The 17,265-nt window shown below is 43.8% G+C and overlaps 1 protein-coding gene across 1 annotated transcript in view; it reads right to left on the reverse strand.

The window, feature by feature from the left end:
* POU2AF1 (POU class 2 homeobox associating factor 1) overlaps positions 1-17,265 on the reverse strand; it is a 50,394-nt gene that overhangs the window by 10,049 nt on the left and 23,080 nt on the right. The window contains exon 2 of the mRNA XM_083163184.1: positions 989-1,119. Coding sequence (XP_083019310.1) covers positions 989-1,119 — 131 coding nt within the window. The remainder of the gene's footprint in view (positions 1-988; positions 1,120-17,265) is intronic.

Below are 17,265 nucleotides of genomic sequence, written 5' to 3' on the forward strand. Positions count from 1 at the left end.
AGTAGTATGTGGTGCGAATATCTCATGAAATTGGACAAAGTCTACCTAACGATAGAGCCAGCCCTGACTCCATTCTTCTGGCAAAGGGTCTGGGGAGGTCTGAAACGTGCTGAGCTAGCATGTGTGAATGAGATTTTCTGCCTAGTGACGGAGTGGTTACTGGGGCTATTTCCAGTCCGGGACCGATGACTGGCGGCTATTTCCAGTCCGGGACCGATGACTGGCGGCTATTTCCTGTCCGGGACTGATGACTGGGGCTATTTCCTGTATGGTCGTTTGAGGATTTCAGGGATTAGAATTTGACTGCTCTGGTTGCTATTTCCAACTGCAGTCTGGTATGCTTACCACCCCCTAGTTTGAGCTAATACCTTATAGATGAGGAAATGAGGTGTTTTATGAAAAGGATTCAAAAGCAACTATCATTGATGGACTTTGTCCAGTTTTATGAGACATTGGCACCACATCCTATGGATGAATTTTTATCAATACATTGTTTTTGGAGAGCACCAACTGGAAAATGTATCAATAACATATTGGGCCTAATTCAGATCTGATCGCTGGATAAATTTATTCTCAAAATGGGAAAAACCATGCTGCACTACAGGTGGGGCAGATGTAACTTGTGCAGAGAGCGTTAGATTTGGGGGAGTTACTTTGTTTTTGTGCAGGGTAAATACTGCAATATAAATTTCAGTTTGAACACACCCCACAAAAATGAAACTCTCTCTGCACAGGTTGCATCTGCCCCACCTTCACTGCAGCATGGTTTTGCCCAATTTGAGAACAAATTTGCCCTGCGATCAGCTCTGAATTAGGCCCATTATTTTTGCAAAATGTGGTGATTTTTTTTTACTATCTTCCCCGTCAGTACTTTCAAAATCTAGAGCACATGGGTTAACTTTTACACTATTGTATCAAATGCATTTTTAATGATGTTTGTAAACTCAGGAAATGTGATCTGTAAGTAGGATGAATAGAGGCACATTACCGTAGGTGTTATGGAATTACTTCCAGTGAAATTGCCTCGCTTTCTTTTCAAAAGTTCTTTGACTGGTTCCTTTACCCGTACACCAAGGTAGGGCCGTCCCTGATTATGCTGATGTTGATTTGAAGTCACAGCTTGAAAAACAACCAGAAGGATAGGTGGAGATAAAATAGAACCATATTATTTTAGTAAAATATAAAACATTGATATAAACCTGTGGATATATAGGGACTGATTCTAAACTGTGAATTAAGCAAAATAAGCAAAACTATTTGCACCTACTGTAGATAAACCAAGTTGCAATGTAATGAGTTTTATCCAAGCATGGTAAATACTGACTGCTTTGCACATACTATTAGGCACCTTTAGGCAGATACCTATGGCGGCGCAATCTAGGAGGGGGGGGGGGGGGGGCACCTCTGGGTCTGCATCACAAAATGGAGGATGTCTATCAGGAAAACATCCTTGTACTTAATGGAGGTGGTGGCTGTGGAACTTGTAAGACACCACCTCCACACTTTGACTTGAGGGTCTGGAAAGTAGGTATTGTGGCAGTGTAGCATTACACAGGGAAGGGGGGGGGGGCAGTAGATTGTTTTTTTGCCTAGGGTGATGAGATACAATACAATACAATATAAATACATTTTTGAATTTACTACAGTGCCGAGCGATTTCCCGGCAGGGCAGGCACTCTGGGACTCGGTACTTACTGAATCACCACAATCAGGCCCACAATGTGTAGTACACCACACTAGTTATGCACAACTCTGCCAAACAACTGTTGCAAGCCAAACAAAAACAGGGTATTAGAAAAGCAATGTGAAAAAGTATGGGGCGTATTCAGCAAATACAATATGTTCAAAGATAAAATGTAATGGCTATGCTTATATAAACCATTGACAATCTTATTCCATACACACAATGAAAATAATAAAAAAAATGAATACGATAAACATATAAAACAAATGTTTAGGGGTAAATTAACATTTCAGTTGGAGGCAACAGGACTCCCGTGTGCCGGAAAAGGGTTGGGGCTAAATTCTAGAGGGGCATGGCCTCACTGGAATGTCACATCTACATAACATGCCCCTTTTCCGCTACTGTGGAACATGGCCAGTGCTGTGTGAGCTGCTGGCCATGCCTCCTATCCTGCAATTTCCCTTAATAGATGTGATTAGTGTCTTTTCTGCCGTACTGACAGGAGGGACTCCCAACTTTCCCCCCTCTCCCCCACCGCAGGACTCTACTGGCTGCTGGCGGGACAGTTGGGAGGTATGATCATTATTCAGAGGTGGATGTAATGCCATTGTTCGTGCAGTTGTGCACTGCGCACAGAGGCATCTTTTAAAGAGAAGGAGACAGCATCCTTGGCCAGATCCCTCCTCTCTGCCGGGAGCAATGCTAGGAGCAGTAAGATCTGGGTGCTCTAGTGCTCAGACCCGACTGCACATGCGTGAACCTCCGTTGGAGTCTGAGCACTAGAGCACTCACTGCACATGCTCATATCACTGGAAAAATGGCTGCTGTACCATTTTTCTGGTGACTTCTGCAGTGCTCCTGTCGCTGATGCAGGACTCCAGAGTGTAAGTATTTCCAAAATGAGGGCAGTGTGCGTGGTGTGGGCCCCCCTGGGACTCAGGGGTCTGTGTACCCCGCTCATTGCACCCATTATAGATACACCACTGTCTCCATAGGCACTGTGTGCACACTTATCATTACCCTCTTTATGGCCCTGATTCTTTATTTCATATAAAAATCCTTACTTTTAAAGAAAAGAACATTGATTATAAATAACAGACCTTCAAAACAACATCTGAGCTAAACCATTATGTTCTATTGAGCTGTGCTATTTCAATCATTCCAGATTTTGCAGGACAAATCTAAATGTTATTTATTGAAAAAGAAAAATGTATTTTGCAGAATTTGCACATATTTATGTCAAATGTTTCTGTAACCAAGGTTGCGTACTGCAGGTCAATAAATATATCACTATGTTTTTAACTGCGTAGAAGGAAGAGCGTTGGTATGCCTTTGAAGTTAATGGGTGTGGGTGAGGTGTAAAGTATTTACAGTAGAGGATAGGTTCTATATGAAAGATGGCTTGGTTTAATGATTAAATGCAGTGACAGAGAAACAGTGGCGGTGGCGCGTGTCATGCTCAAGCTTAATACACACTAGGCAATTTTGTGCTCAAAAGTAGGGATGGCGGCGGGTAGCAATGATGCGTGAGCGTGCATCAGCAATCACCCATACACACTAGGCAGTGGCGTAAGTAACTTGTCCTGAAGATGGGCGCAGGCCCGATACACTGTTGACAATAAACATTTGAATTTTGCGTTTCTTATCAAGATCCAGAGTGACGCATATATATAGACGCATATATATATGTGTGTGTGTGTGTGTGTGTGATAAAATATGTATTCAATTACTTCATTTATATAATCTGTATAACAAAGAAAAACATTTCTTCTGTCTTACTTTTTCCTTCTTGCGCTGCCCTGGCTGCACACAGTAGACATTGCAGAGTGGAAATATTATGCCTCCATGTGCCCACTGTAAACTGGCCCCTGCTCCTGTACGCTCCTCCCTGCAGGCCGTGCTCCTATGAGTCTACACTGAGACTGAAGCCTGCACAACCGCACAGCCCTTAAGGAACTAGTTGGCCGGGTCGCTGGTGCAGCACAGTGCCGTTACAGCGCTTCCTGTCACAACACTACCTCAGTGCCGGGAGCTGTTTGCTGGCAGGGACGTGCAACCTAAGATGTGGGGATGCGAGTGTGACTGTTTGGTGTCACCCCAGGTTGCAGGCCGCACCCCACAGAACCCCCTAGTGACACCACTGATCTCGCGGCAGCAGGGAGAGAGCCAGCGGTAGCAGGGGAGAGACAGCCGGGCACACTACATGTGGTGAGGATTCGGCAGCAGGGGGAGAGCCGACGGCCGGCGGGGACCCACCCGAAACACAGGGGAGAGGACAATGGAATCAGTGCCCCATTAGGCCAGGTGCCCGGCGGCAAATGTCTCCTTTGCCTCCCGAAGTTCCGACACTGACAGTATCTAATTTTCAGGGTTTCAACGCTCCCCTCCAACACACACGGGAAAAATCGCGGGGCTGAGTGAAAATCGCCATTTTCACATCATCGCTCAGCACACAGACTGAGCATACTTGCCTACTTTAGAAGTCATTCAGGTGCAGTCACAGTTGCTATCACAATGTATGGTAATGCAGCAGTAAGCATCTTTTACAAGTCTGCTGCAGTAGTGATCCAACTTGCAACCTATGATGCAGTATCATATCAATGTACCCACCATTGGGTGTCTGGTGGCACCCATGGTGCCTGTTTAAGACGACAGGAAATCTGGTGATGGAGATTCCTGGCCTCCTTCCATCACCTTATCAGTAACGATATACCATTATTTTTCCAAATGCAGTGTATAGCCACCTCCTCCCACCCCCAAAACAGCATCATTCTGATGCCGGACTGCATCCTATGTCGCATGACCTGTTTGCCCATGTGCAGAACGGGCCTTGTTCATGAGCAAAGTACCGAAAACCTGTACTTTGCCATGATGGTTGCAACTCTATTAAATGAGCCTGTTATGCTCCACCCAGTGGGCATGTTTAGCGCCACCTATGGGTGAATTCTGCTTAAATGCTTGTTGCAAATATTTCTATATAACGCTAATAACACTGGGCCTAATTCAGAATGAATCACACAGCTGTGAATACCCAGGCCGGGCAATTTCTGATAGACCATACCTCCCAACATTGCCGACCCGGGAGGAGGGACGCCAACAAATTTTCGGCCTATTGCCGCAAGGTCATGCCCCCATTTTCACCGCGGTGGAGGCATGCTAGCGGCTCTGGGAGCTGCTGGCTATGTCCCAAGACCATGGGGCTGCATGAACAGACGCTGTGCGCATGCTCACAATGTCTATTCACAGGGGACTAGGGGGGACTCCCAACTGCCCCCCGACACTGCTGGCCACGGGAGGGACATGGGAATGTCCCCCAAAAAACTGGGACATTCCCGCTATAATCAGGACAGTTGGGAGGTATGGATAGACTGCGCATGCAGTCCAGGGAACAGCCCAGAGAACACATGTGCAAGGCAGTCCTGCAATAAAATCCTGCTACTTTTGTTTAATCGCTGGCCCTTTGCAAGGTGATAGGACAGGAAGCCATAATTTGAGGGGGGTAATCAGTTGTTTTCTGGGAGTGTCAGGGAAAATTCAGGCGTGCCCAGGCATTAGAGGGGAAGCTGTGTGACATCAGCTCCGGCCCCAATGAGCCTGTTTCACTTGCTGTCGCCGAGTAAGTCCTGGGCTACGCACAGACTGCGCACACTGGGAAAAACGTTCGGTAGTGAGCGTCTTGCAAAGGAATTTGCAGCTATTCGCAGGCCGTACTAAGCAACTATTCACTGTGATATTTTTTCTTCTAAATGCAATTCATGTGCAAATTGACCTTGTGTAAATTCAACCTCTAATCGTATATTTATTGTCTGGTCGACTGAGAATATGTTGCTAAGTTTGTTTCTGGGTGAAATTAAAATTTTATTGTGAACACTGGACTGCCTGCAAAATGTAGGCCCTACCTACGTATATTTATTGGATGTACTGTTTTAATACCTTTATAGTATCCTCCAACTCATAATAGACACCAAATACTCCACTTACTCCATTCCCAGGAATGGGTTATACTACTGCATATTTATCGATTACAGATGGGTCGGGTCTCATCTTTGCAGGGGATGGTGATGGCGTCGCCATCACCATCCCCTGCCCCGCCGCCATCTGTATGCCGGAAGGGGACGCGCGCGCACGAGGTGCGCGCGCGTCCCCTTCCGATGGTGCTGCCCTCGGTCGCCCGGTGCCCACACCGGGCGACCGCACCCCCCGCAGCCTCCTCGGGTCCCCCCCTGCCCCCTCGAGCGGGAGGCGGACAGTAATGCGTCCGCCTCGCCGCCCGGATACTGAGACACGCGTGCGTGGGGGACGCACGCGCGTCTCAGTCAGATAGCGGCGCCGTGTTGCTGGCGATCCGCCAGCAAAGACAAGACCCGGTACATCTGTACATGAGCTACTTTAAGGAATTGAGTTTGGGAAACTGATAGTATTCATTTTAAACAGGCTGCTTTTAGTCCATCAAAAAAAATCGTTGTATTAACCCTTTGAGTGCCAACATCTCTGTAAGCAATGTTTAAAATATCCGGTAAAAATGTCAGCGTCTCTCACATTTGTTATCTAAATGAAAATATATAAGGTAAACATGACAGGTCATTATGATGGATAAAAAATGTTTGCTTGGCAATTTTCACATCTATTTTGAAAAGTTCCCCCTCAAAAAAATATATAAGCCTTAATTTCCACTGTGCCACCAACTTTAACTTGCGTTTTTTTTTTATTTTTGGGGGGTGGGGGGGGGGGGGGGTCCTAGGTGCTAAATAAATAAGTAGAATCTGATTGGTTGCTATGGGCAACATCCCAACTTCAACAGAACTCCTATCTTAGTAAATATACCCCCTATAGCCTGATTCTGATTTGTAAGCAATGCAGATGTTGACACGGTTAAGGCCCCCATACACTACATATTACATTATTATGCAACATAAGTGCTGCTTACTTACATGCTTGTTGCCAGGAGTTACATGCTCGTGGCCAGGGGTTACAAGCTTGTTTATATAGGGGTTACAAGCTCATTGCCAGGGGGTTATGTGCTCCTAGCCAGGGGGTTGCACTCTCCTTCCTTGCCACAGGGGGCTACATGCTCATTGCCCAGGGAGAGTTGCTTGATTGTTCCCCAGGGAAAATTACATTCTCCTTGCCACCAAGGGTTACATAGTAGTTGCCCAGGTTGAGTTACATGCTCATTGCCTAGGTGGAGGCTTGTATTGGAGGCTGCACACAGGCCCTCTCCTCTCTTAAAACACCCCTGTGTGGTACCATGTAAATAACAATAATAACAGATCAGTCAGGCTTGCCCTGTAATAAACCCTAGGCTCAAGTAAATCAGGCAATGTGAATAATGCACAGTACATGCATAGATTAGTGGCGTTGGTGAAGGATCTTGTGATACGGAATAGTGATAGGTGGGGCATTTAATGGAATTTCACAGCTTGCCACCCGCCTTGTGTAAACTAGACTATAGATTCTTATTCTAAAAAAAAAAACTATTTGTTTTATGCTTGTAGTCTCTTTACTGCTCTAAAAATAATTTTTTTCTTAAAACCTTGTCTCGTAATTTTTTAATTCAGAGTCTGGATCTGCAAACAGTAGATTGAGTTCATAGTTCCCATCAGATAGCATTGTATTTGTCAATGAGTCACAGGATATCAGAACTGTTTAATGAAACTTAACAGTTGGAACCTATCTATGGACAAACACAACTTTGTCATTAATAATATTAAAAGCTGCGTAAAAGATGTAATTAACTTTTGTCACTTTTTCTTTATTACTTTACATTTGCTAAATTGTCAGGTATTGTCAGGTATTGAGTGAAAGCAAAACATGATTAAAACCTCAGGTTTCAGTACATCAAGTAATGTCTATTCAATAAAGTGAGTAAGCAGTATATACAGAGCATAAAGCTTACACCTGCCCCTTTTGCACCAGAGCCTGGACCGTGGTTATTGCTGCGCCACTTCGGGTCAGGGTTTGGTGTAAATGGGTCCTAGATAAATATCCTGGGTCCTGTTACCTGGGAATCCAACTTAGGGGTTCTGAGTTGAATCATGTTATGGTTGTAAATGTATCACTTTGGGGTTCCTGAGTGGAAATGAGTCACGACTCGGGTCTGGTGCTTGTATGGAACTCGAATTAAAAACCAAGTCGTGTTTAGGATTGCATGTAAATTGATCCGAATTACATGATTTTTGATTGGCTTTCATTGATATTTTCCTTTATCAATGTATATCAGATTAAAGAAATCCAAAGCAGAACCAAAAAATGAATACAAACCTAACCACTTGATGCTGGTTTTGCCAAAATTCAAAACATGATGAAGAATTAAAACCAAAACAGTGGAGTCCAGGCTCATCTATATCTCTAACCAATTACATATTAATCCTCAACCAAAGTGGTTGGGCCTTTTTGCACCTTGATCCCACGAGGATCCTTTATTTGAGATATTCCCTAGGTTGCCAAGGTTTGCTTTGCTGGTCACCTTGATTTGATAATCGACAGTAATTTGTTTTAAAATTTAAAGGTTAATAGATAAAGTTGGACTTAATGGCTGTCTCCTCTGGGAAGGGTTAGCCAGGTCAGAGCAGAGTAAGGTGGAACACAGGCATGGATTCATTTAAAGGGCAGTGTCTGTGTGTGACTCCACAAAAGGAAACGTTGTGGGGGGTGTGGTCATGAGGATTGCATCATTGTGGCACCGCCGCTATTATTGACCTCAATATCATTAATTTCCACTCATTACCAGTCTATTCTGAACACCTCACACCTCTCAATACTGTCTTAGGGCAAAAGGTTGCACCGAGGTAGATGGTTAACTATGCTAAGCCACACAAGTGTGCGGCACAAACACGTGGCTCATCTAGGAGTGGCACTGCAGTGGCAGACAGGATGTCAGTTTGAAAAACTAGGCCTCAATAAGCACATAATGGCAAAAACAGAGGTGCAAGATGGAATTGTCCTTGGGTCCTCCCACCCACCCTTATGTTGCGTAAATAGGACATGCATACTTTAACAAACCAATCATTTCAGAGACAGGGTCTGCCACACAACTGTGGCTGAAATTATTGGTTTGTTTGGGCCCCTACAAAAGAAGAAGAAAGTCACCTCTCCCTGTACAATCTGGCTCTATAGAGGCAAGATGTCGTCCTCATCCTCCAATACCTCACCCCCTTCAGTGTGCACTTCCTCATGCTCACAGATTATCAATTCATCCCCGCTGGACTCCACAATCACAGGTCCCTCTGTAGTCTCTGGAAGCAATTTCTGGTCTTCGGTCAAGAATTGATCATTCGTTTTGATGAACATCATCTTCTCCACATTTTGCGGAAGCAACCTTCTAAGCCGCTCACTGTCCAGGTTCTTACCCGGGTGGAAAAGAGAAGCCAATGAATGGAATAGCTGCACTGCAGAGCTGCAAAGGAGCAGAACCTACTGGCCAGACATAACCACCACCCCCCTTCCTTATTATATCCCCTGTAGTATATGTGGTGTGCCAGTGAATCTGCATATGAAGGATCTATTCCATAAGCATTTTACTTACCCTTTGTCTGCAAGCTTCCTTTTGACTGTTCTGTTTCAACGTAGTCTGTACATTTCGTTTGTCATCTTCATAATACTGAATGACCTGCATCATAAATCTCACGTTTTTTTTTTTTTTGTGAAGCACTATATGATTTCTACTTAAATGTGTTCTAACACAGTAATGTGTTAGAAGTATAACCAGGAAAAATGTCTAGGCAAAAAAAAAATGTATTTAGAAGGCAGAGTTGTTTGCTGTGTTTTTGATGACAGCTTAACTCTCTTTACATTTCTAGGGAGAGGAAGAGGGCTGTGATCGTCATGTGAAGCTGAACCACTACTCAAGAACATAGGCCACAGACGGGTGCCGGATGACTGACAGACAGTCAGAATTCCGACAGTCATTGCACCGACATCAGAATCCCACCTGTTAAAACCCTGATACTCGGATCCCGATGGCCACCGGCTATTCTCCCTCATGGAGGTCCATGACCCCCATAGAGGGAGAATAGAATAGGTGACGAGCGTAGCTTCATTATGCTCCCACCGCCATCTGAATCTGGGCAGTCGGGATTCTGACATCGGGCTAATGACTGTCAGGATCCCGACTGTTGGTGTGCTATAACACCCCCCCAGGGCCTTAGCCTTTTCTTGCCACTCCATGTGATAAATGACATATTGGTAAGCTTACTCTTCTCTTCCAAGGATTTACATTTATTTTGTATCTTCAACGTACTGAACTTTGCCATTTCGGATTTGACATCGAAAAATGAAAGGGATTATTTAACCCCTTTATTTGTAAAATATTATTCGGGCTGCACAGGAGAGTAGTGTACTCTTACACACATGGCAGAGACAGAAAAAATCAGAACAATAAACCTTTATTTTTTTACATTGTGCACTGTACTGTCATGCGTTGCGATGTGATCCAGCACCCTGTATTGGATCCTTTAGACTGGAGTGAAGGTGGCGGGCGCCTGCCCACCGCTTTATAGGGTTCAGATCTCGTGAGACATGGGATCTCACAAGCTCCAGAAACACACGCTCTGAGCCTGGGCGGGAATCCCCAAACATGCTCGGAAGTAGACTCAGATTGGGGGTGTTCGGGGGCGCTTGGATTCCCCCAATCCAAACCCGCTCATCTCTAGTATCTATACTATACTATACTATTAACTTTTTGCAATATTTTTTTATTTAAAATGATCTTGGTATATAAGGGTAAAATGCCACCAACTTCTACTGACATCCCATCTGCAATAGGACTCCCATCTAATTAATATTCCTTTCAGACCGCAAATGGTGAATCGCACCCGGGATAAAGACACGGGCCCATCCCAGGAGTGACTTGGCATTTGCGGCCAGTAAACTCCCTGTCCGAACCGGCTTATTGCCGGGTTGCTGACTGCACATGGGGGTGAGGCGGAACAGTGGTGTGTCATCGGGGGAGGAGACAGTGCGTGGAGCTGCCAGGGCTGCCTCCTCCATAGTGTGAACAGGACCCGGGTTGTTCGTCCCAGTTTACCCGTTCACACTGCACCTTGACATGGGACAGAGCTGTGTTCAACCCTGGTCAAGACCAGGGTTGAAATCCTGAGTTGCTCAACCTGGGGTGGTGCTTACACTGCATCTCGACCCGGGTTGGTGACATAATGACCCAGCAATAACCCGGCTTGAGAGTACGATCTGACGGGGTATAAAAAAAATCCCTGTTGCTCAGTTTCTCATTCCTATACTCAGAGGAAGACATTTTCTGGTTCTCTAGTTCAGTGTGAATTGCCCCACGTTTGAATAAGAGCAAAAGTAAAATGATTTTTTTCATCTACCTGTCCAAGTCCCCGCTGTACTAAGTCTTCAGTTCTTACATAAACCAAGATAGCCATATTAGAGTCAGATTACTTGGCTGCCCTTACAGGTTTTAAACAGATCTACAGAAAAGTTTTTGAATGGTGATTGTGTCGAATCAACCAGGAGTTTATCTCATTTGCAATGACCAGATGATATTGTTATTGAACGATGTAAAATATACAGTATATAATAAAGTATATATATATATGGAAAATAGCTGTGATATTTGTTGGACATTGCCAAGTCCCAGTGCCAGATACCAATATTGACTTTTACTTCTGTACAGTCCTTGGAGCATTTCAGTATTTGCTTTGTCTCAGGTGCTTATATTAAAAATGGTCACCTCATAAAAAGCTAAGAAAACAAAGCAAAATATGTTTTACTGTAATCTGTGCTTATATAAAATCACTTATTCTCCAAATGATTAGAATCCCCTATATACTGAAGTCAGCACTTCATACTCCATTATAATGACATTAAACTTTTATTCTTGCTGAAGATGGTTATGGGATTGACTTTATGAATGTCGACATACATTAAGTCGACCACTAAAGGTTGACAAAGCTTAGTTTGACACATGAAATAGGTCGACATGGCTACGGTCGACAGAGTCGAAAGGTTGACACAAGCATTCGGTTGACAATGGGAATGTCGACAGTCAAAAGGTCGACATGAGTTTTTCACGTTATTTTTGAGCCGACTGGATAAATAAGTTAAATAGATAAATTCAGTTATTTTATTATTATTATTTTATAAAAATATTAACCATTTAAGCAGTAAAATTAAATTGACACATTTCTCAAGGAGTAAGCAGAAGGGTAAGGGTGGGTTGTGCAGCACAACTCTTGGGATTACAGGGCATTAAAGAAAAACTCCAATGGAATAAGGGGCCTGATTAATTACTGATCGCCAAGCAGCGGTTGTTCATTGCTTAGCGAGTGGCTTAACTCCGCCCCCCGCTGCCCACATTCCTTCAGTAACATGCAAGTGGATTTTTCCGAGAACACATCCCCTCACATGCAGCCGAAGTGGAGAGAAAACATTCAACGGTCGCCGACCATTAAATGATTTCTCTTCCCATTGGAAATAAAAATCAGTCTAAACTGAGTTTTATTTCCGTCGGGATCCGCTGAAGAGGGAAGGGGGGGTGCTCACGTCATGTGACGTCGGCCGCCCGCCCCCTGCAGGAATCAGCTCACCTGTGTTCCCAGGGGAATACCCAGCGTTTTCATGGAGACGCTCAAGCAAAACGCTGGACGTTCCCCTGCTCCGGCCCCTGCCCGTCCTCCTCCCTTCCCAACCCAGTCAAACAATCTAATGCTGGTGTCAACCTCCCTCCATGCGTATCATCCTCCATTACACATGCCCATCGGTCCCTGGCGCGAATGGTGTTCAATCACTCCCAAAGGGTAGAGATGGGCCTAGGCAGGATAACCTTTGATGGTCAGTGATGTTATCATTGCAGAGGAGTAGACATTAATAGCTAAGCCATTTATGGTTCATTTCTTTGCAATAACAAAGGAACCGAGACGGTGGCCGTGCATTGCAGAACTGTAATGGTATTTTGCGATTGGATTTCCTCTATCAATGGTAAAATTATTTTGTATCAGGAGGAAACATCAATGTTTTGGAAAAATTGCATACCTCCCATCTTTCTGGTTAAGGAGGGACAAAATGGTGCGTGACCTTGAGGTCAGGTGGCATGACCTGTGATCGCAGCACTCCTGCAAGGCCATGCCGCGTTTTTGCCGCTGTGGTAGTATGGCCAGCGCTGCGAGAGCTTCTGGCCATGCCCTCTGCCCCCCTGTCTCTTTGACTAGACTCTAGCATCTATTCACCGCTGCTCTGCTCAGCAGGGCAGCAACGGGCAGGAGGTACTCGCAACTGCCCCCCACCAAGGGACACCGCTGGCCGCAGGTGGGATGTGGGACAGTCCCCAAAATTGGGGACTGTTCCGCCCAAATCTTGACAGTTGAGAGGTATGCAATTGTTGGTGTATGGCCATCTCTGATATAGTGTCGGGGAATAGTTGTGTAATTATGTGTGTGTACCTGTTGTATCACAATGCATTAGATCATTACAAAGCCAGGATAACTTGTAATCTATCTAGAGAAACGAGGAACTATTACAGTCCTAGACCAGCATCAAGCCAACTAAAACATTACATTTCACACAACAAAACTAATACAACTAACTGCAGTATACACAGCAAATATATACAGTACATTGTCCTTCACATAAGATGTTTATACAGTGTATTTACTATGACTGAATTGTAATGACAACATAAAAATAGATTTAAACAAAGCACTTCTCATTCCTATATTGTGGCCTGGGATGAAAATATCTAACAGCTTTACTTGTTTTCCCTATAAAGTAATAAGTAATCTGCAGCCTACACTGCCATCTCATGGGCTCAGGTGATCTACAGGCATTACTGGATTATTGTCTGGCCTGCAGATTCTCAGCCGTGTGATCAGGTCTGACTGACCCCCACTGGGCTAGTTGTACCAAGCTTCAAAAAGTGATCAAATGGAGAACCAGCCAATCAGCTCCTACTTGCCTTGTTACAGGCCAGAAATGAAAAATGACACGAAGGAGCTGCTTGGCTGGTTGTTTATCACTCTCCACTTTATCACTTTTTGAAGCTTGATACGTTGGTAAATCTGACCCACTATCTAGTAAAATACTCACAAGGAAGGATACTCGGAGGCAGTCAGTGTTGGGAGCCACATGTGAATAAAGAAAGATCTGTATGTGGCTCAAGAGCCACAGGTTGGCCACCTGTCTACCATTCACACAATTTGAGTAAAGCAGAAAGATCAGCTATAAAACAATTGAATGACAATCTGTAAAACGTGGTGAAGCCAGCTGATGGGGGGGGGGGGGGAGTTGTACTACTCGACAGAGTAGTCTTCATAAAGGAAGCTAATAGGCAACTTGATGACACTGTATATTATAGACTGCTGTTGACCAACCCCACTACCCCTAATTTGCTGGTAGTCAAATCCATTCTATAATAAAGCAAAAACTGAAAATGCGATAACCGAAGATGAATATCACTTTTTAATCACTGAACACCCAATCACCCCTATATTTTATTTTTTACCTACAATTCACAAAAGCTTAAGTTCTCCACCAGGGAGACCTACCATTTCGGGTGTGGGTTCTCTTACATCCAATCAATCACATTATGTTGACTCTCATTTACAAACATTTGTGCAGGGTTTCACACAAGTCCTGGATAGAGGAGTAGGGTTTCCTTACCCTTGACATCCAGGCTCTATAAACTAATACACCACATCAGGGGTTATAGGAGCTGTCAGATACTATTTAAAGACTGACAGAGATCTGTCCACACATAGAAAAGATTTTCTATTGAATGCAATTCTCTATATCTTGACACATAATTATTTTTTATTTGAGGATCAGTATTATTACAAATAACTGGAATGGTCATGGGGACCAGATTTGCACCCATCTTTGCCAACTTCTATATATGCTGCCTTAAGGAACATCTCATTTAAGAAGGCCCATATAGATAGCCCATTTTATAGACAACCTCTTTATTATTTAGAGGGGAGGCCAAGATCTTGCCAATGAATTTGTTGAGTTTCTTAACTCTCATACGTTTAATCTTACTTTTACACACCATTTGTTATACTACTATACATTTTTTGTATATCGCATTCTCTGTTCAAGACAACACAATTATTACATCTAATTATGTTAAACCTGTGGGTGCCAATAGAGATCTTCATTTTTTCAGTGATCACCAAAAACCCTGGATAAAAAATATCCTTAAAAATCAAATATTAGATCTAGACATAACTGTACAACCGATAAGGACACAAATGGAAATTATGCTAAATAATTTTAGAAGGAGAGATTATCCGGACAGTTTGATTAATGAAGCACAAAGCTATCCCCTGACTATTCCTAGAAAAAAATTGCTACATAAACAAGACAGGAAAGTAGAAACATCTAGCCATGTAAACTCTCGGAATCATAGAAATATCGGTACTTATGTAGTATCTGGGCTGCCGATTTTGTGATTGTATGCCTTACCTTAAGGCATACAATCAGATGCGATGCCATGCGATTTTGCATAGGATTCAATGTTAAGATGGTCCTGTTCATTTCCCCACTATCCAAGTGGGCATAGAGTTGAATTTATATAGCGTGGCGAGCGCAGCGAGGCGAGCGAACGCATATTTCTTAAAAAGTATTCTGTGTCCCCTCGCGGGGCTCGCTATGCTCGCCACGCTTCGGGCTCGGTGGCTCGCTACGCTGGCCACAGGTTTATATCCGACTCCATGCCCACTTGCATAGTGGGGAAAGGAAAAGGACCCCTTTTTCACATTGAATTCTATGTTAAAATGGACTCAGACCATTTTAACATTGAATCCTATGGAAAAATCTTGACCATCGCATCGCATACGATTTGGTCGCATGCGATGCGATCCGATTTCTAAATCGGACGCCCAGATACTACATAAGTACCGAAATATCTCTTCAAGCGAATCCATCACCTTCATATCTAATTTAATATTAAATCACAAGAGGTGAAGAAAATTATTCTCAACTAGTTAAAGCCCATCAAAATGACAACTTATGCAATGTACTTTCACTTTGAGCTGTGAGTTTTTACTTTCACTTTAATCTGTGACAGTTTTTAGACCACAAACTCTCCACCCTACCCCGTCCTCATCTGCTCCTACAGTATCACCAATCTCTGTCTTCACAGCTGTCTATCTTCATATTCAGCAAGTTTGAAACCAATCAGTGACCCAGATCAGGTCAGTGGTGGTACTTCCCCTCATAGAGATGAGAAGTAGTTAGCCATATATATATATATATATATATATATATATATATATATATATATATACACACACCCCCTGACAAAGTCAAATTGCGACAAAATGCATTGGAAGTGGCTTTGAGATGGTTGAACGCATTGACGTCACTGTGCTTATATTCTGGGTGAGAAGCCGCATCTGCTATTATGGACGCTAGAGTGTAACGGGAGTGGTCCATAGGCGTAGATTACCTTGTGGCAAGGCTGATTACTCTAATCTGAGATGTATGTACAGTATGTGATGCTTATTAAAAGTGTTGTCTTTTACCATAACTGATTGCACCCTCCATTTTTCTGTTTTCCTCCATATACCAGGGTTGCCGACTTTTAGATTCTCCTGTCTGGGAACAGCCCGGAGAGGAGACTTTCAGCAGCAGTTTGGGGCGGGGCTTGAGCATGACATCATTAAGCCACGTTCCAGATGTAAAATAACCCAATCTATGGATCTCCATGGAGGGGGCGGGGCTAAAACGACGTGATTGTGTAATTTTAGCTCCGCCCCCTCCTCTGAGATCCACGGATTGTGGCATTTAAATGCTGAGGTCGGGGAGGGGCACAGTGGGAGTCCCCTCAATCCGTGAGAGTTGCCGACCTTTCCCGGGGGGCCGGGAGGGTAGGCAACCCTGCCATATACATATTATATATATATATAGAGAGAGAGATATTTAAAACTTAGGGATCATACACAAGTTTGGGCTGTTTTCTAAGAGATCTGTCTGTATTATGCACAGATCCCTCCATGTGTACAGCCCATAGCGATGGCAAAGTGTGTTCCTGTGTGGCACCATCGCCAGCTCAGATCTTGAGCACATGCAGTCACAATCTAGTTTGATGGTCTACCTATGCACCAAGTATACTGAGTTAGCACAGATCAATCAGCACACATCACTATGTGTGTACAGGCGATCTAGCAAGCGATGTGTGCTGAGCAATCTGCCTAGCCTAGATAACTTAGCACAGATTTCTATGCATCACTCACCCTGAGTGTACGGGGCTTTAGAGTATTTGGAAAGATGTCATTATACTGTAACTCTGTTTTCTATAGGAGAGAGGACTGTTGTCAAAAGGTCAAAACAAGCAAATATGTAATAGGTATTAAAATGGGTGAAAACCTCTTTACAGTGGTTTTGTGTGTCATGGATCTGCGTGTGATATTTATAGACCAGGCACTGATCTGTTACAGCAGGGTACTATTTTCATTTCATTTGGTGTCATCCTCATTCCCTGGACTTGAGTCCTGTCTCGGGTTTGTTTCACCATATGAGTATATCATAACATTTTAGCTACATGTGTTACTTTCATTTCTCATCTTTCTGCGTTCAATGTTTTCACAATGCATTTCTGAAATTGCTGCATCTGGTTTGAGGTTTTT

This window comes from Crinia signifera, chromosome 19 (assembly GCF_055691185.1).
Source record: "Crinia signifera chromosome 19, ASM5569118v1, whole genome shotgun sequence".
NCBI classification, from domain to species: domain Eukaryota; kingdom Metazoa; phylum Chordata; class Amphibia; order Anura; family Myobatrachidae; genus Crinia; species Crinia signifera.